This window comes from Lagenorhynchus albirostris, chromosome 11, assembly GCF_949774975.1.
Source record: "Lagenorhynchus albirostris chromosome 11, mLagAlb1.1, whole genome shotgun sequence".
NCBI classification, from domain to species: domain Eukaryota; kingdom Metazoa; phylum Chordata; class Mammalia; order Artiodactyla; family Delphinidae; genus Lagenorhynchus; species Lagenorhynchus albirostris.
Window position 1 is genome coordinate 44755615 of NC_083105.1, and position 22281 is coordinate 44777895.

A 22281-nucleotide genomic window follows, 5' to 3' on the forward strand; every position below is an offset into this window, starting at 1 on the left:
GTGGGAATGTAAACTGATACAACCACTATGGAGAACAGTATGGAGGTTCCTTAAAAAACTAAAAATAGAAGTACCATATGACCCAGCAATCCCACTACTGGGCATATACCCTGAGAAAACCATAATTCAAAAAGAGTCATGTACCACAATGTCCACTGCAGCACTATTTACAATAGCCAGGATATGGAAGCAACCTAATGCCCATCAACAGATGAATGGCTAAAGAAGATGTGGCATATCTATACAATGGAATATTACTCAGCCATAAAAAGAAACGAAATTGAGTTATTTGTAGTGAGGTGGATGCACCTAGAGTCTATCATACAGAGTGAAGTAAGTCAGAAAGAGAAAAACAAATACTGTATGCTAACGCATATACGTGGAATCTAAAAAAAAAAAATGGTACAATATACCTAGTGGCAGGGCAGGAATAAAGACGTAGACATAGAGAATGGACTTGGGGACGTGGGGGGAGGGGGAAGCTGGGGCAAAGTGAGAGTAGCATCGACATATACACTACCAAATGTAAAATAGATAGCTAATGGGAAGCAGCCACATAGCACAGGGAGATCAGCTTGGTGTTTTGCAATGACCTAGAGGGGTGGGATAGGGAGGGTGGGAAGGAAGCTCAAGAGGTAGGAGATATGGTCATATATGTATGCATACAGTTGATTCACATTGTTGTACGACAGAAACTAACACAGCATTGTGAAGCAATTATACTCCAAATAAGATGTATTAAGAAAAAAGAAAGTAAATACACTGCACATTCAAGGCAGATGTTCTTAACTCTACTGTAATATTTGCTATAAAACATTTCACTCTTTCAGTTACTTACATGACATAATAAAAATGTATGCGATTAGAACCAAGTTGACCTGTGCAGAGGTAGGTCAAAGTAGTTAACTGTAACTACATAGAGGAGGCCAATGGAAAATGTAACTTCAAGTAAATTAAGGAGCTGCGGTCCATCCATATGGTTCTAAGCAGAAAGAGAGAAATATTTCTCTGACCTCATTGCTAAGCAAAAGGAAAGTTCTGGCTAAACTAATAGGTCTCCTCCATATGCAGGGTAGAGACTTTTTATCTTTTGGTCCACTGGTGAAGAGCTTTGCAATCCATCTTCTCTTTTCCCTTATTTTTCATGGCTCGTTGGCTGGACTATCTCTTAATTACTTGTAACAGCTTAAAACCCACTACACAACACATTACTGTAAAACATTTTGATGAAAATTTTTATAGGCCATATGAAGTAACCTTGTTAAGAAATGAGTAGTAAACCAAAATGTACTAATTAACATTTTGCTCAAATTAGCCAATGACAATGAAAAAGTAAGCTAAGTATCTATTCAAATATTCTATAGAGACTGGTCTGTATGGATAATCCTTATGTTTTCAGGCATGTAGGAGGCAGATTAAGGACTAATTTAAGCCGTATAAGGCTTGCGTTTGCAGGTTTTTGAATTCTCGCCAAAACCTACCACCAGTTACACAAGCTCATTACAACTCTTAGCTTCTGTCTCCTCACTGGTGATTTGGAACTGATGGTATTTCACAGGGTTATTAAATGAGATGATACCTACACAATGCCCAGCATTTAGGAGGCACTCAAGTTTTTGTACTTTCCCGATATTATAACTCATTTAACTAACACAGCACAAAAAATTAATTCTGATTAAAATGAAGAATGGGTCTTTCTTTTTTCTTAGTGGATTGGTACATGAACTGGGAATGTGCAAAAGATAAACATCTTTAATGTACTATCCTTAAAGTACTAAATATTCAACATAAAATCCTGTAAAGTGTTACGTTTTCAAAATCTGGGTAAAATTATACTGCCTACCAGTAGGGCTATTTGTGAAAAATCTATTTTAAAAATAAAATTCATATACAGTATACATAAAATTAGAACATATATTTTCACCAACTGTTTATTTTTAATATTTAAGACAATTTTTTCTAGACTTTGAAGTAAAATTTCATAGAATGAAATCGAAATAAAAGCTACTAAAGTACACTTTTTTTTTTCCTGAACATAAACAATGCATATTAAACAAAATACTAAAAAAAAAAAAAAAAAAATACTGGGTTAGCCAAAAAGTTCGTTCAGGTTTTTCAAGCTTATGGAAAAACCCGAACGAACTTTTTGGCCAATCCAATATTTTAATTTAAAAAAGACCTTATTAAGTCAAAGCAATCGAACTGAAAGTTACTCTTATGTAATTAAATTTTGGAATTCCAGGATATTTTGCAATAACATTTTCATACTCAAAACTTCACATATACTATTTTGAACAAATACATTATTGCCTAGTACTGTATAAGAATTGTTGAACCTGTTTTTAAAAACATATGATTAACTTAAAATTAACACATTGTGAATATACAGACAGTATGCTAAAACCATTTTAGAAAACTTCAGCTACTTTTACATAAGGAGGTTAAACATTTTTCCACAACTTACCGATATTATTAAAATGCTCAACTTTTCTTAAAGATAAATTCTATTCTAATTTATATTCCAACTATAAAAGTTTAAACTATGTGGTTTTATTATACTTTCTAAATGTTACACAATTAAGTGCTGTGAAACAAACAGTGAGAATTATCCTGAAGTGCGACAAATGTTTTGAGAATGAGTATACAAAAATAATGCCTAATATTATCTATACCTAAAAATTATTTAGTTCCTTTTTTGTAGTATGTAATTATCTTTCATGTTGCCCTTATTGGTTCATTATTTCTCTATGTTTGTTTCATTTATTGTGATGTAAATTCCTTTAAGCCTTGTTCATCCCTTCCTTTCCTCTCAAAAAGTGCTTTGTGAAATAAAAGGTGCTCAATAAATATGTTTAATTAAATTCTGTCAGTACATAATTAGCAGTGCCAAATGATAATAATTCAGCTATGGTCTCTGATAAGGGAAAAAAAAACAGGTGTAGGAATCCTAATTTACCATTATATGAGCTTTCTCTTTCATAAAGTGTATGTGATTACTTCATGGGTATATTGAGGAGAATAATTAAACTATTTTAGGTTTCTGACTTCTTAGAAAATATTCCTTAAAATTTAATAGCCAATAGATTTGAATTAAATATATTATTGTAAACTTCTTTAGGAATCCCTTTACTGCATCTGATATAGTACTACAGTTGCACGAAAATGGTTTTTGCATAACTTAGTCTGCACAGATTTATAAACAACATTTTACTGAATATTACCTTCACTGATTTAAATGGACATCATTTTATCTGTGGTCTGACCATCTGTTACTACAAAGTGTATCAGAGAAATCTGTGTGGAAAATAAAACAAATTGTCAGTATTTTAAGGTCATATTTAAATAATGTTCACCAAAATATTTAAAAAAAGAAAACTATTATCAATGGGCTGTATTTTTTGTCCCAATATTTGGGTATTTACGCTGACCAAAGTGAATGCTAATTAACATTTCTTCCGGTTGTTGACATTATGCAAACTAGAAACACAGACTTTTAAAAATAATTGTAACTATTGTAGACATATTTAATCAGTATTTTGATATTGCTTCTGGTATTTGGAAAATCTCCAATTAATGCAACTGATAGAGGTATTTCAAACATGTCTTTCTATTTTAGTTGTAGGAAGGTTTTCTTGAAGATCTCAAGTTATTGTAATTGTTCCCAAAACAACAATCATGTTTTTATTTTTTTATTTTTTTAGCTGTATGCGTGCCTCTCACTGTTGTGACCTCGGTTCCTGTTGCGGAGCACAGGTTCCAGACGCACAGGCTCAGCGGCCATGGCTTACGGGCCCAGCCGCTCTGCAGCATGTGGGATCTTCCCAGACCGGGGCACGAACCCGTGTCTCCTAGCATCAGCAGGCGGACTCTCAACCACTGTGCCACCAGGTAAGCCCAATCATGTAATTTCCGGGGCACGAACCCGTGTCTCCTAGCATCAGCAGGCGGACTCTCAACCACTGTGCCACCAGGTAAGCCCAATCATGTAATTTAAAAAAGTTCATGTTGCTACTCTGAGTCTCAGTTTTCTCATCAGACTGTTAGGGCTAATATAATTTATTATGTTTTTGACAGGAATCAAACGAAACAACATATGTAAAAGTTCTTTGAAAATTAAATGCGGTTTATAAATATATGGTTTAATCTTAGGAACCTTGTAAGATTTTTACTGTTATAATATTTGTAAGTTGCACTATCAAAAAAATCTCAGTCCTATGATATAATTATCCTAGAAATAATGTAAACGAAAGTGAGTTTAACTCCCAGGTAAAATCCATGTTATTGAAACTGAAGAATAAACCTAGCATTGTAGATATTAAACTTAGAGGTTGTGCTTGCATATGTAAAAACACTTTAAAGATTATAGGAATATTTTAAGGGAAAATGTGTAAAAATGGGGAAAACTTTTTATTTACAGGTTACCTAGAGATATTTAGTGCTTCAGAATATTTACTAAATATTCAGTAAATATTTAGTCCTTCCTAATTGAAACCAAGTTTTGCTGTTGTACATATAATGGCACAGTAATTTTTTAAGCCTAGATTATGGACACTTCCAACTATTTGTTATTTCATGCATGTATATGATTTGTAAAACAGACAAAGAAGAGAAAAAAGATAAAAACTCTATGTAGAAAATAGAATTTTATAACTTAACTGCATTTTACAGAATATTCCAAGAGATGTCATTGGTCATTTTATTATTTTGAAAATATTACTTATTTAAACAACTAAAAAATGTTAATGCCTGATATAATCTTCAACATTGGAAAGGATAAATTATTGAAAAATATGTAGAACACAACTTCCATCTCAATGCTACTGATACCACTATACTGTTGAACAAGTATTATATGAGGTATTGAACATTGCACATAATTATACACTTAGGATTTGACATCATAGCTAAACCAGTTGTTCAAGGCCACTAAAATACTGAAAGAAGATTAAGATTATTAACAGTGCAGAGGAAAAAAGAACTATAAAATCCCTTCTAACTCATAGCTGGAAATGGTGATTTCATTCAAAAGAATGTCACAACTATTAAGAGTTTTCAGTAATTCATGACATAAAACAAGACATCCACCTCTAATTTTTTATCTTTTCTATTACATGAATCCAATGGTGATACAGTACGTGTTTTGAACCTGCATGACAGTGTGATCTTTATTATTGTTATGTTTCAGAACTTAACCCTTAAGGGTTTCACACATATTTGAAATTATATTAAATTTCATCACTTTAGATAGGTGGCATGACCTTTAGATTTTATACTAAGCATTACTCTGTGTTAACAACACATAGAGTATCTAAAATTAATATATTAATTGAAGGGCTGAAAAATTTAGGTATGAGTAATAGGTATTAATTGCTAAAAAGATAAAATTCAACCTTAGGTGATACTTGTTCTATGGATTATTAAATTGTTCCTCTTTACTACAAACCTATAATAAATCTATGGCTCCAGTTTCTAAAATACCTACTTTTCTCCCCCAATGTTCAGTGACTATTAGAGTTAGAACGTTTCCTTCAATGATTTGCAAGAAGATGTAGAGGAGCGGAAAACCTCAGGAAAACATAAAGTGGTCCACAAACATTTGGCTTATGTACAGTTAGTTATATCTGCATTTCATAATGGTAAACTTAAAATATGTTCATTTTTGAGCATCTAAGCAACGTTTGGAGAGCTGGCCTACTGTGTGAGAATACCATTTAAAACACTTGTGTTCCATAATACAGCCAGGGAAAGACTATTCAAAATTCCCAGGTAGAACAGAGCTGTCAATACTAAAGGAAAAGCTTTGCTCAAGAAAAGAAACTTTTCATCTTGACAAATGGCACACCTGGCATCAAAAGTCATAAGAATCCATTTGAGGTATGGTCGCTTAATGGAAGATTAGATTCACACAGACACAAAGATCAACACACAGGAAGAGTTTTTAACTCTCTGCACCACCCAGCATGAGATGGAGAAACAAAGAAGGTGGAAAAGAAACACTTTCTCAGCACTGATAATCATTAAGTATACATAACTGTTTTATCCAATAGGAAGCTGGACCAAAATGATGACAGAATCTATATTTATGATGTGAGGTTGCCACTTAGGAAAATTAGCAGAGCGTTTGTACATAAATTTTGTTTAAATTCATTTTTATGTATAGAATAGACCATTCAGGAAGTAGATGAAAAAATCTATAACAGTTGAGAAATTTAGGAAATTGTCAGGAAGGATAGTGTTGAGATAAATTCTTTGAAGCCTTTCCAAAGTTTGTGTAAGTTTATAAAAAGAGATAAATTTTCTTTGAGCTGAAGAGAGTCTGCAAAAATGCAGTGTACAACATACTGTATACACATGGGGCCTCCCTATGTACATATACATATGCATACACTACCTATATGCGTTTTTTAACGTATACACAGCTTTAACTCAAAGAAAATGAGTTAGCAGTACAATAATCATTGAAAGACAATCCAAGTGCTGAAATAAGTGACACCAGTCACTTAAAGGGCTATTTCACTTCTCACATTGCCCAGGACTAAGAATATAATTCCCTGTTTTAGTTTTTCTTTCATTGCATCACTGACTGTCACAGATAATCTTTGTGCTTTTGCATAATGTTAATCCCGATGTAACATATATTCACATACAACACTGGACATTTTAAATAAGCATGCTAGAACACAGGCAGGGCCATACAGCCATGCACAAAATATTCTGAATATGTTTTTTCCATACTGACTGCAACGTCAACATGCACCACTATCATATTTGGTCCTGTACAGTGAGGAATGTATAGCTGAAGCAGTCATGGCTAGTTGCACTTGCAAGAGTTTCTTTAGAGAAGAACACCCAGTAGAGAAACAAAACAGAATGAATGAAACAAAAAAAATCCCCCAAAACCAAAAATTAAAAAAAAAAAATATCCTCCCACACGTTAACACTGAAAATCTGGCCATTTTCCTCATTCCACACAAAGCAGGTCTTCTCACAAAATTCTGAGTCAAATTGTTTTTAAGAGACACACATTAGTGTCTCAGAGCTTTTCCTAACCATTGGAAAAGCTCATCTTGATAAAGCATTTTCCAGCGTACATTGGCTTCGACAGTTTCCACGGCTCTTGAGAAAGAGGCAGCAGCTACTCCATCATAGCTCTTCATGAAGTTCCTTAGCTGGAAATAGAAATATTAAAATAGTAAATAGACAGCATAAGGAATATGGTCAATAATACTCTAATAAGTTCCTATGGGGGCAGACAGTTACTAGACTTATCATAGTGATCATTTCATAATGTATGCAAATGTCAAACCATTATATAGTGTACCTGAAACTAACATAATATTGTATTTCTACTACGTTTCAATAAAAAATATAATTAAAAATGGTAAATACACATGTCTTCAAAACAACTCATGTCCAACACATATAAACAAGAATCTATTTGAAGAAAAGTGTCACAGTCACTACAGAAGGTATATTTAATATGTGGAGTGAGCTTAGTAATGAAATGGAATAAAACAGATTGTGTCCTCTAGGTGTAATGTAATTTCTTTTGGAACTGAAAGGAAAAAAAGAATGGACATTACAGTTTAAGTAGCTTCAAATTCAGCTTCTTGTTTCATAAATAAATATTAAAATAGACATATTTAATTTGTCTTTTCATAATAGGTTGATGGGATTGTGGTAAAGACTAGTTCTAATTACAAAGCTATCTAATGTAATAAATAGCCTTAAAATGAATATAAGGATTAAAGTTAACTTTTTGTGCTTAGAGAGAAAATTATTCATATTCTCTAAATAAATAGTATGAGTGCCTGACACTATCTTTGATAGCAAAGAAATATCAAAATTATTGGGTGGTGGAAAAAAAAGTAATGATGCTATGAAAACTGGATGATAAATGACACTGCAATCACCTGAGCAACTAGATTTAGAAAGAATGAAGGAGGAATGTCGATTCATTTAGCTAGAGAATTGGAGCTTTAATTAAAAAGTTAAAATTTTTAAATGTTTTGTCATGATTTTATGGATAAAAGATTTTCTCTAGACAGTCCACATACACTGGGAATGCTCAAGGATTTTATTTCAAGATTAAATACTAGCAGATTTTCTCTCTGTTTGATATGTTTTAAGAAACTGTCAACCAACCAACAATTGCAATGCTAATAGACAAATGTGAAAAATCAACTTGCAACACAGAAGTGTTATACTGTGTAATTAGTGTGGGGTGTGATTCATCACATGGTGGGCACCACATGGAGAATATGCCAGGAGAGAAATGTCATCAAGCTTGACTCAGGGATAGGGAGATACGGGGGCAGGGGAGTCATTAAAATGGAGTTAATTATACCTTTCTGAATTCATCTAGAAATTGGTTCATGGGTAGCTTGGTTTGTTTATGACAGTATTACTTTGATTACATGATACTGATGTTTTTTTTCAAAGTTTATCCTCTACTTTCCTACAAAACCTGGTGCCCTGCAGCATTAGCAGTGGATAACTATATCTCAGAGCTATGTTCTTTATAAGACTTCAAATTCACTATGCTTTAATAACATACAAAATATTCAACGTATTATGTAACAAAGATTTATCAGTGCTATCCTTAAAACTGATCTGACACCTGACCAGATTTACACATACAAAAGAAAGAGGATGAAGGGAAAGACTAGAATTTATTGAAACCTTCAATATTCTAGGCACTGTGCCACACACATATACCTGTGACATGTACACATAGATAAAAAGGAAGTCTAATGAAAGCATTTGAATCATATTTTTAAACTTAACTGACTCATCCAGTGATTCATTTGTATTTATATATTTATGTTCAGATTCATTCAATCTATATTCCTAAAGCAACAAATAGTACATTTTGATCTATATTTTGAATTTTGCATTTTAATTTATTACAAAAATATGTACATTACAGTGTACATTTGTAATTACATCTGTGTATTACAGTGGCATTATTTACATAATATAGGTCAATCAGGAAAACAAATTACATCTACTTCTTTTTATTTTTTTATTATTATTTTTTTATTTTATTTTATTTTATTTTTAACATCTTTATTGGAGTATAATTGCTTTACAATGGTATGTTAGTTTCAGCTTCACAACAAAATGAGTCAGTTACATATATACATATGTTCCCATATCTCTTCCCTCTTGCATCTCCCTCCCTCCCACCCTCCCTATCCCACCCCTCCAGGCGGTCACAAAGCACCAAGCTGATCTCCCTGTGCTATGCGGCTGCTTCCCACTAGCTATCTACCTTACATTTGGTAGTGTATATATGTCCATGCCTCTCTCTCGCTTTGTCACCGTTTACCCTTCCCCCTCCCCATAGCCTCAAGTCCATTCTCTAGTAAGTCTGTGTCTTTATTCCTGTTTCACCCCTAGGTTTTTCATGACATTTTTTTCCTTAAATTCCATATATATGTTAGCATACGGTATTTGTCTCTCTTTCTGACTTACTTCACTCTGTATGACAGACTCTAGGTCTATCCACCTCATTACAAATAGCTCAATTTTGTTTCTTTTTATGGCTGAGTAATATTCCATTGTATATATGTGCCACATCTTCTTTATCCATTCATCCGATGATGGACACTTAGGTTGTTTCCATCTCTGGGCTATTGTAAATAGAGCTGCAATGAACATTTTGGTACATGACTCTTTTTGAATTATGGTTTTCTCAGGGTGTATGCCCAGTAGTGGGATTGCTGGGTCATATGGTAGTTCTATTTGTAGTTTTTTAAAGAACCTCCATACTGTTCTCCACAGTGGCTGTATCAATTTACATTCCCACCAACAGTGTAAGAGGGTTCCCTTTTCTCCACACCCTCTCCAGCATTTATTGTTTCTAGATTTTTTGATGATGGCCATTCTGATTGGTGTGAGATGATATCTCATTGTAGTTTTGATTTGCATTTCTCTAATGATTAGTGATGCTGAGCATTCTTTCATGTGTTTGTTGGCAATCTGTATATCTTCTTTGGAGAAATGTCTATTTAGGTCTTCTGCCCATTTTTGGATTGGGTTGTTTGTTTTTTTGTTATTAAGCTGCATGAGCTGCTTATAAATTTTGGAGATTAATCCTTTGTCAGTTGCTTCATTTGCAAATATTTTCTCCCATTCTGAGGGTTGTCTTTTGGTCTTCTTTATGGTTTCCTTTGCTGCGCAAAAGCTTTTAAGTTTCATTAGGTCCCATTTGTTTACTTTTGTTTTTATTTCCATTTCTCTAGGAGATGGGTCAAAAAGGACCTTGCTGTGATTTATGTCATAGAGTGTCCTGCCTATGTTTTCCTCTAAGAGTTTTATAGTGTCTGGCCTTACATTTAGGTCTTTAATCCATTTCGAGCTTATTTTTGTGTATGGTGTTAGGGAGTGATCTGATCTCATACTTTTACATGTAGCTGTCCAGTTTTCCCAGCACCACCTACTGAAGAGGCTGTCCTTTCTCCACTGTACATTCCTGCCTCCTTTGTCAAAGATAAGGTGACCATATGTGCGTGGGTTTATCTCTGGGCTTTCTATCCTGTTCCATTGATCTATATTTCTGTTTTTGTGCCAGTACCATACTGTCTTGATTACTGTAGCTTTGTAGTATAGTCTGAAGTCAGGAAGCCTGGTTCCTCCAGCTCTGTTTTTCGTTCTCAAGATTGCTTTGGCTATTCGGGGTCTTTTGTGTTTCCATACAAACTGTGAAATTTTTTGTTCTAGTTCTGTGAAAAATGCCAGTGGTAGTTTGATAGGGATTGCATTTAATCTGTAGATTGCTTGGGTAGTAGAGTCATTTTCACAATGTTGATTCTTCCAATCCAAGAACATGGTATATCTCTCCATCTATTTGTATCATCTTTAATTTCTTTCATCAGTGTCTTATAATTTTCTGCATACAAGTCTTTTGTCTCCTTAGGTAGGTTTATTCCTAGATATTTTATTCTTTTTGTTACAATGGTAAATGGGAGTGTTTTCTTGATTTCACTTTCAGATTTTTCATCCTTAGTGTATAGGAATGCCAGAGATTTCTGTGCATTAATTTTGTATCCTGCTACTTTACCAAATTAATTGATTAGCTCTAGTAGTTTTCTGGTAGCATCTTTAGGATTCTCTATGTATAGTATTATGTCATCTGCAAACAGTGACAGCTTTACTTCTTTTCCGATTTGGATTCCTTTTACTTCCTTTTCTTCTCTGATTGATGTGGCTAAAACTTCCAAAGCTATGTTGAGTAAGAGTGGTGAGAGTGGGCAACCTTGTCTTGTTCCTGATCTTAGTGGAAATGGTTTCAGTTTTTCACCATTGAGGACGATGTTGGCTGTGGGTTTGTCATATATGGCCTTTATTATGTTGAGGAAAGTTCCCTCTATGCCTACTTTCTGCAGGGTTTTTATCATAAATGGGTGTTGAATTTTGTCAAAAGCTTTCTCTGCATCTATTGAGATGATCATATGGTTTTCTCCTTCAATTTGTTAATATGGTGTATCACGTTGATTGATTTGCGTATATTGAAGAATCCTTGCATTCCTGGAATAAACCCCACTTGATCATGGTGTATGATCCTTTCAGTGTGCTGTTGGATTCTGTTTGCTAGTATTTTGTTGAGGATTTTTGCATCTATGTTCATCAGTGATATTGGCCTGTAGTTTTCTTTCTTTGTGACATCCTTGTCTGGTTTTGGTATCAGGGTGATGGTGGCCTCGTAGAATGAGTTGGGGAGTGTTCCTCCCTCTGCTATATTTTGGAAGAGTTTGAGAAGGATAGGTGTTAGCTCTTCTCTAAATGTTTGATAGAATTCGCCTGTAAAGCCATCTGGTCCTGGGCTTTTGTTGGAAGATTTTTAATCAGAGTTTCAATTTCAGTGCTTGTGATTGGTCTGTTCATATTTTCTATTTCTTCCTGATTCAGTCTTGGCAGGTTGTGCCTTTCTAAGAATGTGTCCATTTCTTCCAGGTTGTCCATTTTATTGGCATAGAGTTGCTTGTAGTAATCTCTCATGATCTTTTGTATTTCTGCAGTGTTGGTTGTTACTTCTCCTTTTTCATTTCTAATTCTATTGATTTGAGTCTTCTCCCTTTTTTCCTTGATGAGTCTGGCTAATGGTTTATCAATTTTCTTTATCCTTTCAAAGAACCATCTTTTAGTTTTATTGATCTTTGCTATCGTTTCCTTCATTTCTTTTTCATTTATTTCTGATCTGATTTTTATGATTTCTTTCCTTCAGCTAACTTTGGGTTTTTTTTGTTCTTCTTTCTCTAATTGCTTTAGGTGCAAGGTTAGGTTGTTTATTTGAGATGTTTCCTGTTTCTTAAGGTAGGATTGTATTGCTATAAACTTCCCTCTTAGAACTGCTTTTGCTGCATCCCATAGATTTTGAGTCGTCGTGTCTCCATTGTCATTTGTTTCTAGGTATTTTTTGATTTCCTCTTAGATTTCTTCAGTGATCACTTCGTTATTAAGTAGTGTATTGTTTAGCCTCCATGTGTTTGTATTTTTTACAGATCTTGTCCTGTAATTGATATCGAGTCTCATAGTGTTGTGGTCGGAAAAGATACTTGATATGATTTCAATTTTCTTAAATTTACCAAGGCTTGATTTGTGACCCAAGATATGATCTATCCTGGAGAATGTTCCATGAGCACTTGAGAAAAATGTGTATTCTGTTGTTTTTGGGTGGAGTGTCCTATAAATATCAATTAAGTCCATCTTGTTTAATGTATCATTTAAAGCTTGTGTTTCCTTATTTATTTTCATTTTGGATGATCTGTCCATGGGTGAAAGTGGGGTGTTAAAGTCCCCTACTATGAATGTGTTACTGTTGATTTCCCCTTTTATGGCTGTCAGTATTTGCCTTATGTATTGAGGTGCTCCTATGTTGGGTGCATAAATATTTACAATTGTTATATCTTCTTCTTGGATCAATCCCTTGATCATTATATAGTGTCCTTCTTTGTCTCTTCTAATAGTCTCTGTTTTAAAGTCTATTTTGTCTGATATGAGAATTGCTACTCCAGCTTTCTTTTGGTTTCCATTTGCATGAAATACCTTTTTCTATCCCCTTACTTTCAGTCTGTATGTGTCTCTAGGTCTGAAGTGGGTCTCTTGTAGACAGCAAATATATGTGTCTTGTTTTTGTATCCATTCAGCCAATCTGTGTCTTTTGGTGGGAGCATTTAGTCCATTTACATTTAAGGTAATTATCAATATGTGTGTTCCCATTCCCATTTTCTTAATTGTTTTGGCTTCGTTATTGTAGGTCTTTTCCTTCTCTTGTGTTTCTTGCCTAGAGAAGTTCCTTGAGCAGTTGTTGTAGAGCTGGTTTGGTGGTGCTGAACTCTCTCAGCTTTTGCTTGTCTGTAAAGCTTTTAATGTCTCCATCAAATCTAAATGAGATCCTTGCTGGGTAGAGTAATCTTGGTTGCAGGTTTTTCTCCTTCAACACTTTCAATATGTCCTGCCACTCCCTTCTGGCTTGCAGAGTTTCTGCTGAAAGATCAGCTGTTAATCTTATGGGGATTCCCTTGTGTGTTATTTGTTGTTTTTCCCTTGCTGCTTTTAATATGTTTTCTTTGTATTTAATTTTTGACAGTTTGATTAATATGTGTCTTGGCGTATTTCTCCTTGGATTTATCCTGTATAGGACTCTATTTCCTTTCCCATATTAGGGAAGTTTTCAACTATAATCTCTTCAAATATTTTCTCAGTCCCTTTCTTTTTCTCTTCTTCTTCTGGAACCCCTATAATTCGAATGTTGGTGCGTTTAATGTTGTCCCAGAGGTCTCTGAGACTGTCCTCAGTTCTTTTCATTCTTTTTTCTTTATTCTGCTCTGCAGTAGTTATTTCCACTATTTTATCTTCCAGGTCACTTATCCGTTCTTCTGCCTCAGTTATTCTGCTATTGATCCCATCTAGAGTATTTTTCATTTCATTTATTGTGTTGTTCATCATTGTTTGTTTCATCTTTAGTTCTTCTAGGTCCTTGTTAACTGATTCTTGCATTTTGTCTATTCTAGTTCCAAGATTTTGGATCATTATTCTGAATTCTTTTTCAGGTAGACTGCCTATTTCCTCTTCATTTGTTAGGTCTGGTGGGTTTTTATCTTGCTCCTTCATCTGCTGTGTGTTTTTCTGTCTTTTCATTTTGCTTATCTTACTGTGTTTGGGGGGTCTCCTTTTTGCAGGCTGAAGGTTCGTAGTTCCTGTTGTTTTTTGTGTCTGTCCCCAGTGGCTAAGGTTAGTTCAGTGGGTTGTGTAGGCTTCCTGGTGGAGGGTACTAGTGCCTGAGTTCTGGTGGATGAGGCTGGATCTTGTCTTTCTGGTGGGTAGGTCCACGTCTGGTGGTGTGTTTTGGGGTGTCTGTAGACTTATTATGATTTTGGGCAGCCTCTCTGCTAATGGGTGGGGTTGTGTTCCTGTCTTGCTAGTTGTTTGGCATAGGATGTCCAGCACTGTAGCTTGCTGGTCGTTGGTGAAGCTGGGTGCTGGTGTTGAGATGGAGATCTCTGGGAGGTTTTCGCCGTTTGATATTATGTGCAGCTGGGAGGCCTCTTGTGGACCAGTGTCCTGAAGTTGGCTCTCCCACCTCAGAGGCACAGCACTAATTCCTGGCTGCAGCACCAAGAGCCTTTCATCCACACTGCTCCTTAATTTGGGATGATTCGTTGTCTATTCACGTATTCCACAGATGCAGGGTACATCAAGTTGATTGTGGAGCTTTAATCCGCTGCTTCTGAGGCTGCTGGGAGGGATTTCCCTTTCTCTTCTTTGTTCTCACAGCTCCCAGGGGCTCAGCTTTGGATTTGGCCCCGCCTGTGCGTGTAGGTTGCCGGAGGGCGTCTGTTCTTTGCTCAGACAGGACAGGGTTAAAGGAGCCGCTGATTCGGAGGCTCTGGCTCACTCAGGCCAGGGATAGGGAGGGTCATGGAGTGCGGGGGCGGGCCTGCGGCGGCAGAGGCCGGCGGCGTGACGTTGCTAGCCTGAGGCGCGCCGTGCGTTCTCCCGGGGGAGTTGTCCCTGGATGCCGGGACCCTGGCAGTGGCGGGCTGCACAGGCTCCCTGGAAGGGGGTGTGGATAGTGACCTGTGTTCGCACACAGGCTTCTTGGTGGTGGCAGCAGCGGCCTTAGCGTCTCATGTCTGTCTCTGGGCTCCGCACTTTTAGCCGCGGCTCGCGCCCGTCTCTGGAGCTCTCTTAAGCAGCGTTCTTAATGCCCTCTCCTCGTGCACCAGGAGACAAAGAGGGAAGAAAAAGTCTCTTGCCTCTTTGGCAGGTCCAGACTTTTCCCCAGACTCCCTCCCGGCTAGCCGCGGTGCACTAACGCCCTGCAGGCTGTGTTCACGCCACCAACCTCAGTCCTCTCCCGGCTCTCTCCGCTTTGCCCTCCGCACCCCTGTTGCTGTGCTCTCCTCCGCGGACCCGAAGCTCCCCCACTCCGCCACCCGCAGTCTCCGCCCGCGAAGGGGCTTCCTAGTGTGTGGACACTTTTCCTCCTTCACAGCTCCCTCCCGCTGGTGCAGGACCCGTCCCTATCCTTTTGTCTCTGCTTATTTTTTTCTTTTGCCCTAACCAGGTACGTGGGGGGGTTCCTTGCCTTTTGGGAGGTCTGAGGTCTTCTGCCAGCGTTCAGTAGGTGTTCTGTAGGAATTGTTCCACGCGTAGATGTATTTCTGGTGTATCTGTGGGGAGGAAGGTGATCTCCGAGTCTTACTCTTCCGCCATCTTCCCGGAAGTCAGCCACATCTACTTTTAAACTATGTTCCACATTGTTACATATTTTCCTAGGCAGTCACTGAATGAATATGCCAGATAGTGATAAATGACCCTTTTGCAACTTTGACTCTGTGGAGTGTGCTCTTGGCCTTTTGACCTTTTGACGAGGTAGAAAGCCAGCCTGAACACATGAAGTAAAACTCTTTGCCTTTGAGGAAGACTTAACTATGGGATTGACTATGAATGTGTTAAGATAGTAGGTCAGATTATCCTGCAAGAGAACTCTCAGTAGAAAATGTAACTGGGGGTTCTCTAGGGATTCTTTCCTTAAATCACTATTTAAGTGCACTAAATACTTCCGTTGTGAGCTCATGGAGCTTGGGGTGCCTCACATACATCTTACGAGTAGCTTATTCATCAGAACACGAGTGGCCCACTTTCCATAGTTGTCATAAGTTGATCTTACGTCTCACACTCCTCCACAACTCTTCTGGTGAACTTGTGGTCAGAGCAGCCATCTGACTGGTCCTGGGGCAGGGTCACAGCACCTTCCAGACCCCTGCCTCACTTTAGAGGCATGGGGTAGATGGAAGGCATTTGGCATTCCAGCCTGCTTATTTTGGCAGCTCTTTGGTAGATGTTCTGCTGCTATTAGTTTTCATTATTGTGCTTCCTAAATATTTATGCCATCTTATGCTTTTATTTGAAAATGTTGCAAGTTTAGACATTTTTATAAAATAACATTTAGTAAGATGTCAGAGTTGCTTGTGTTCCCTGTTCTCCTTAGCATAAAATTTCTAGACATGTTTGTTAATTTCTCTATTAAAAAATATTTTAGTATTTAGTACTCTTGATTTAAGGTACTCTAGACCTTAAACATCACAAAATAATTTGTAAAGTGCAGCACACAATATACTCTTAGTAACTATATAAATGAATTGAATTAGCTATTGCCCGATTATGAGGTTTATATTTTCAGCATTAAAACTGTAAATGGGATGTCTGTAACGCACAGGATCTATGTTCTTTTACAACAGTGTTGTATATACGGTTCAAGAGGCCAAAATAATGAGTGCTGAAGAGGATTGCTGAACGGGCATTAGTATGGAAAAATGGCAAGGGCCTCTGAGGTTCCATGAGGTTGTACTTCCATTCGTTTAAAATTAAGGAGGTGATGTACTGTTTCATGGAGAAATATTGTTCAAATTGCTAGACCTATGTAATTAGAAGGAAATTGCCAGTTTCAGGTACTAGAATGTAGTTTTGGGGAAGGGACCATAGAACAATGTAAGTGTCTCTGCTGAATGCCCCTAAAGTTGATGGGGATCATTACAATCTCAAATTAGTTTTCAGAATTCATAAAGATGCCAATTCACTTTTGATCTATAAACTTTTGAATATAAGCATATGCTATATCCAAAGGGAGCGTATTGGTTTTTCTGCTTACGAGGCTCATTGGTTATGGGAAAATGAGACTGAAACTTCCTCAGTTCCTTTATATTTATGGAAGGGGGTTATCGGCAATACAAATTAACCCCTCTCCCACCCAACAATAGTGGGCCACAATCCTACAGTCAATGATTACGTAATAAAAGTATGGAAAAGCCTCAGGCAGCAGTTGGTAAACTGGAAAGTCAGTGCAAGCATCTGTGTCATGAAGGGATTCATCACTCAGGCTACAGAGAGCCTGTATTGTGAAGTTAGCTGCTTTGCAGATAATGGAATAAAAGCCACAGTTGCGTTTCAGTTTTCAAATGGCACCTTTCATTATAGGGGTATCTTGGAACATTTCAAATGGCAATTAAGTGTAAAAACTTAAATATGTAAGTGAAATATGTAAAGCAAAATGGCCATCATATGATAAAATCAATTTAAATGTCCATTTACCAGATGTTTTTCCATGAGCTGGGTATTATACTGAAGCAAGGAAGATATGAAAGACAGAGTTAGAGAACAGAAGAGGGAGAGAGAACAGGAGAGAGGCAAGGGGAGAGGAAGATGGCAGAAGGAAGGGAGCTAAAAGGAGGGAAGGGGAGAGGGGAGGAGAGGAGAGATCTTTCACTTCTGAGTTCACTTCAATGACTGCACAGGTTGTCACTAAACAAGTCTTTCATTCCGATTATTGAATGTAAAATCAAAGAATTAAAACTACTTCATTTAAATACATAAACTCATTAGCTTAATTGTTCTTTCTTTCTCTTTCCTATGGATATGAAAGAATTCCTTCCCTTTTAGCTTCCTTTATTAAAAATAAAAAATATAGTAAAGGGCTTCCCTGGTGGCGCAGTGGTTGAGAGTCCGCCTGCCGATGCAGGGGACACGGATTCGTGCCCCGGTTCGGGAAGATCCCACGTGCTGCGGAGCAGCTGGGCCCATGAGCCATGGCCGCTGAGCCTGTGCGTCCGGAGCCTGTGCTCCGCAATGGGAGAGGCCACAACAGTGAGAGGCCCGCATACCGCAATCAATCAATCAATCAATCAATCAATCAATCAATAAATAAATGTAAAACATGTGCTAGGGCTTTCAAATTCTTCAGCATTGGGAACACACATAGGGAAAATTGAATTTCAAATCATTACAATCAGAGACTTAGCTTAGCTTAGCTCATGGTGTGAAAGAATCCAAGTGAGTGCATGGGGGATGACCATACAAAATTGGACAATATTAGGAGATATTAGGGATGGTGCCAGGGTGGATGCTTCTGGGAGAATCCTGCTCAATGGGATGAGCTCTGGGTCACAGCATCGGGCATTCAGTCAGTGAAAACTGAGGAAACTGTGATTCTCAATGCCAAATCTCAGCTATATTTTATAATGGAGTTGAGCAGCAGACTAAAAAGCAATAAATGTTTGAAGCCCAACTCATTTTAATCAGTCAAATATTTTGCTCCTTCCTCCTACCTACTTATCCCACCCCCCATTTCATGCCCCTAACTATTAGAAATGTGAATTAATGGTCACAAAACTAGCTGGTTTAAATTTCCAGAGACATAAAACAGAGAAAAAAGAAAATGTTAGATACTCTGCAAACTGGACACTAGTCCTTAAAATATAAGTTCAGTTTCATCAATGAAATTCACTTGTGATTGTATCCAGCAGAGTTTTAAACGAACTATTAATATATGTTGCCAGATACACTTCCATCCAAATGTATGAATTTATTCCATTTAACAAACCAAATAGCATGAAGCATTATTACCATATCCAATTATCATTCTTTGTGTAGAACAGACCACAAAGTAATGAATCTCAACTTCTGTACCTCAATAGCAACCTGGTCCTCTGTATCCAAATACTGAGTCATTGTGACAGGATAGTTTTTTTGTTCCAAGGATCCCAAACTGGGTTCACAGAATCAATAGAGGGGTAGCTGATTGGATCAAATATTTCTGGAGTGTATTTGGAGTCTCCCAACTTGAGAATCATTGCATTCAAGCACCTCTCACGGGAATTTAATATTAAATACTAATATGTTAGAAATACCTTTGCAAATAATGAATGGCGTAAAGTCTTTAGCATGGGTGTGTGTGTGTGTGTGTGCGCGCGCGCACGCGCTTCAAAGGAATGGGTATGACTATTGGAAAGAAATGTTTGAAGTAAATGTGTAATTTCATATGTTTATAAAAGAAAGGCATTAGAACTCATCTTAAAATATTTACCTCTTTCAGTTCACCTTCAGTATTAAGAAATTCTGTAACTCCACTGATAAGTTTGGAATTCAAAAACAATGCTTCTCCATACCTTGAAAGATTAAAAAAAAGTCTTAATGTTAAAGCAGGCAGTAAATTAGGAAATACTACTATGCATATTTTTTAAGAATCCTTCTCAAGGGCTCCAAGTGACCTGTGTTGTCTTAGTGCCATTCAAGGCCATTTCCCTAGGGAGTCAGGGAGGTGCAAAGAGCTGTGGCTATGGGATGCCATCAAATGCATCCTGATTTGGCGCACAGTGTTTCAAAGAGGTCTAAAGAGAGCCCTCCAAAATTATATTTAGGAATTACTATTATATTTCCAATAAAAAGCCAGAGAAAGAAACATTTTAAAACTTTCAATTTTTTTTTTTTTTTAGGTCACACCCCGTGGCTTGCGGGATCTTAGTTCCCTGACCAGGGATCGAACACTGCAGTGGAAGCACAGAGTTCCCAGCCACTGGACTGGCAGGGAATTCACTAAAAGTTTTAATTTTAAAGCAACCTTGATCACTGTAAGGAAGAAGGATCTTACGAAAAGAAATAGAACTGCAGGAAAAACTTGGGTATTAGCAGTAAGTCACACAGATCGTTTGGTCTGGTCAGTCAGAATTGACATCGGCATTATCCTTTTTCATTCCTAGAAACTGAGCCAAATTTCTCAAAACATCAGCATTTTCTCATGTGAGTTTTAAAATAAAACATCAAATTGTTCACTTGAATGTCATCATCTTTGTACCACAAGCATAATTACTTGACTCATGACCCAAGGCAAAGAACACTATGTATCCGTGAGTTGGAAAGATTTCTCATTTCATTTATTGTCTACTGTGTTAAAGGTACCTATCACAGGTTATCATACTCTTTGAAATAAAAAAAGCACACTAGACTAAATGGAGGCAGGATCAAGATGGCTGCGTAGAAAGACCCTGAACTCACCTCCTCCTATGACATGCCCATAATACAACTATATAAAGAACTTGAGAACAAATTATGTATCCATTCATGATAAAATCCCTCAACAAATTGGTATAAAGGGAACATACATAAACATAATAAAGGTCATATATGACAAGCCCACAGTTAACAGCGTACTCAATGGTGAAAAATGAAAGCATTTCCTCTAAGATCAGGAACAAGTCAAGGATGCCCATTCTCGCTACTTTTATTCAACATAGTATTGGAAGTTCTTGCCACAGCAAATAGACAAGACAAAGAAATAAAAAGAATCCAAAGTGGAAAGGAAGCAGTAAAACTTTCACTGTTTGCCGATGACATTATACTATATGGAAAACCCTAAAGACTCCACAAAAACAAACAAACAAACAAAACCTATTAGGCTAAATGAATTCAATAAAGTTGCAAAAACAAAATTAATATACAGAGATCAGCTGCATTTCTATACACTAATACTGAATTATCAGAAAGAAAAGTCAAGAAAACAACTCCATTTACAACTGCATCGAAAAGAATAAAATATCTGGGAATAAATTTAACCAAGGAACATGAAAGACCAGGTACTCTGAAAACTATGAAACACTGATGAAAGAAGTTAAATGCAACATAATTAAATGGAAAGATATACAGTGCTATGTATCAGAAGAATTAATACTGTTAAAATGTGCATACTATCTAAAGCAATCTACAGATCCAGTGCAATCCCCATCAAAATATCAAAGGCATTTTTCACAGAATTAGAACAAATAATCCTAAAATCTGTGTGGAACCACGAAAGACCTTGAATTGTCAAAGCAATCTTGAGAAAGAAGAACAACACTAGAGGTATCACACACCCTAACCTCAAACTATACCACAAAGGTATAGTAATAAAAACATATGGTACTGGCACAAAAGCAGACACGTGGATCAGTGGAAAAGAAATAAATCCATGTACATCTGGTCAATTAATTTGTGACAAAGGCAGCAAGAATATACAATGGGGGAAAACCAGTCTCTTGAATAAATAGTATTGGAAAACTAGACAACTATATATAAAAGAATGAAAGTGGACTATGTTCTTATACCATATACAAAAATAAATTCAAAATGGATTAAAGACTTAAATCTAAGAGCTGAAACCATAAAACTCTTAGAAGAAAACATACACTCTTTGACATAAGTCTTGGCAATATTTTTTGGATCTGTCTCCTCATGCAAGGTCAACAAAAGCAAAAATAAACAAATAGGGCCACATCAAACTAAAAAGCTTTGGCACAGAAAAGGAAATCATCAACAAATGAATAGGCAATCTACTGAATGGGAGGAGATATTTGCAAATGATATGCTTGATTATGAGATAATATCCAAAATACATAAAGAACTTATAAAACTCAATATAAAAAAAACCCATTTAAAAAATGGGCAGAGGACTTGAATAGACATTCTTCCACAGAAGACATACAGATGGCCAACAGGTACAAGAAAACATGCTCAACATTGCTAATCATCAGGGAAATGCAAATCAAAACCACAATGAGATATCACTTCACACCTGTCAGAATGACTGTCAACAAAAAATAAAGAAATACAAAGTGTTGGTGAGTACATGGAGAAAAGGGAACCCTCATGCACTGCTGATGGCAATTTAAATTGGTACAGCCTCTATGGAAAACAGTATGGAGGTTCCTCAAAAAAATGAGAAAACAGAACTATCATACGATCCAGCAATTCCACTCATGCGTATTTTTCCAAAGAAAACAAAAACACTAATTGGAAAAGATACAAGCCCTTGTGTTCACTGTGGCATTATTTACAATAGCCAAGAAATGGAAGCAGCCTAAGTGTCTATTAACAGATGAAAGGATAAAGAAGATGTGGCATTTATATATACAATGGGATATGACTCAGACAAGACAAACAAACAAACAAGGAATCTTGCCA

The 22281-nt window shown here is 36.6% G+C and overlaps 1 protein-coding gene across 1 annotated transcript in view; it reads right to left on the minus strand.

Moving 5' to 3' along the window:
* Nucleotides 1-6124: 6124 nt before the first annotated feature.
* TRHDE (thyrotropin releasing hormone degrading enzyme) overlaps nt 6125-22281 on the minus strand; it is a 415986-nt gene continuing 399829 nt past the window's right edge. The window contains exons 18-19 of the mRNA XM_060164833.1: nt 19373-19454; nt 6125-7169 (exon numbers count right to left, since the gene is read on the minus strand). Coding sequence (XP_060020816.1) covers nt 7026-7169; nt 19373-19454 — 226 coding nt within the window. The 3' untranslated portion in view covers nt 6125-7025. The remainder of the gene's footprint in view (nt 7170-19372; nt 19455-22281) is intronic.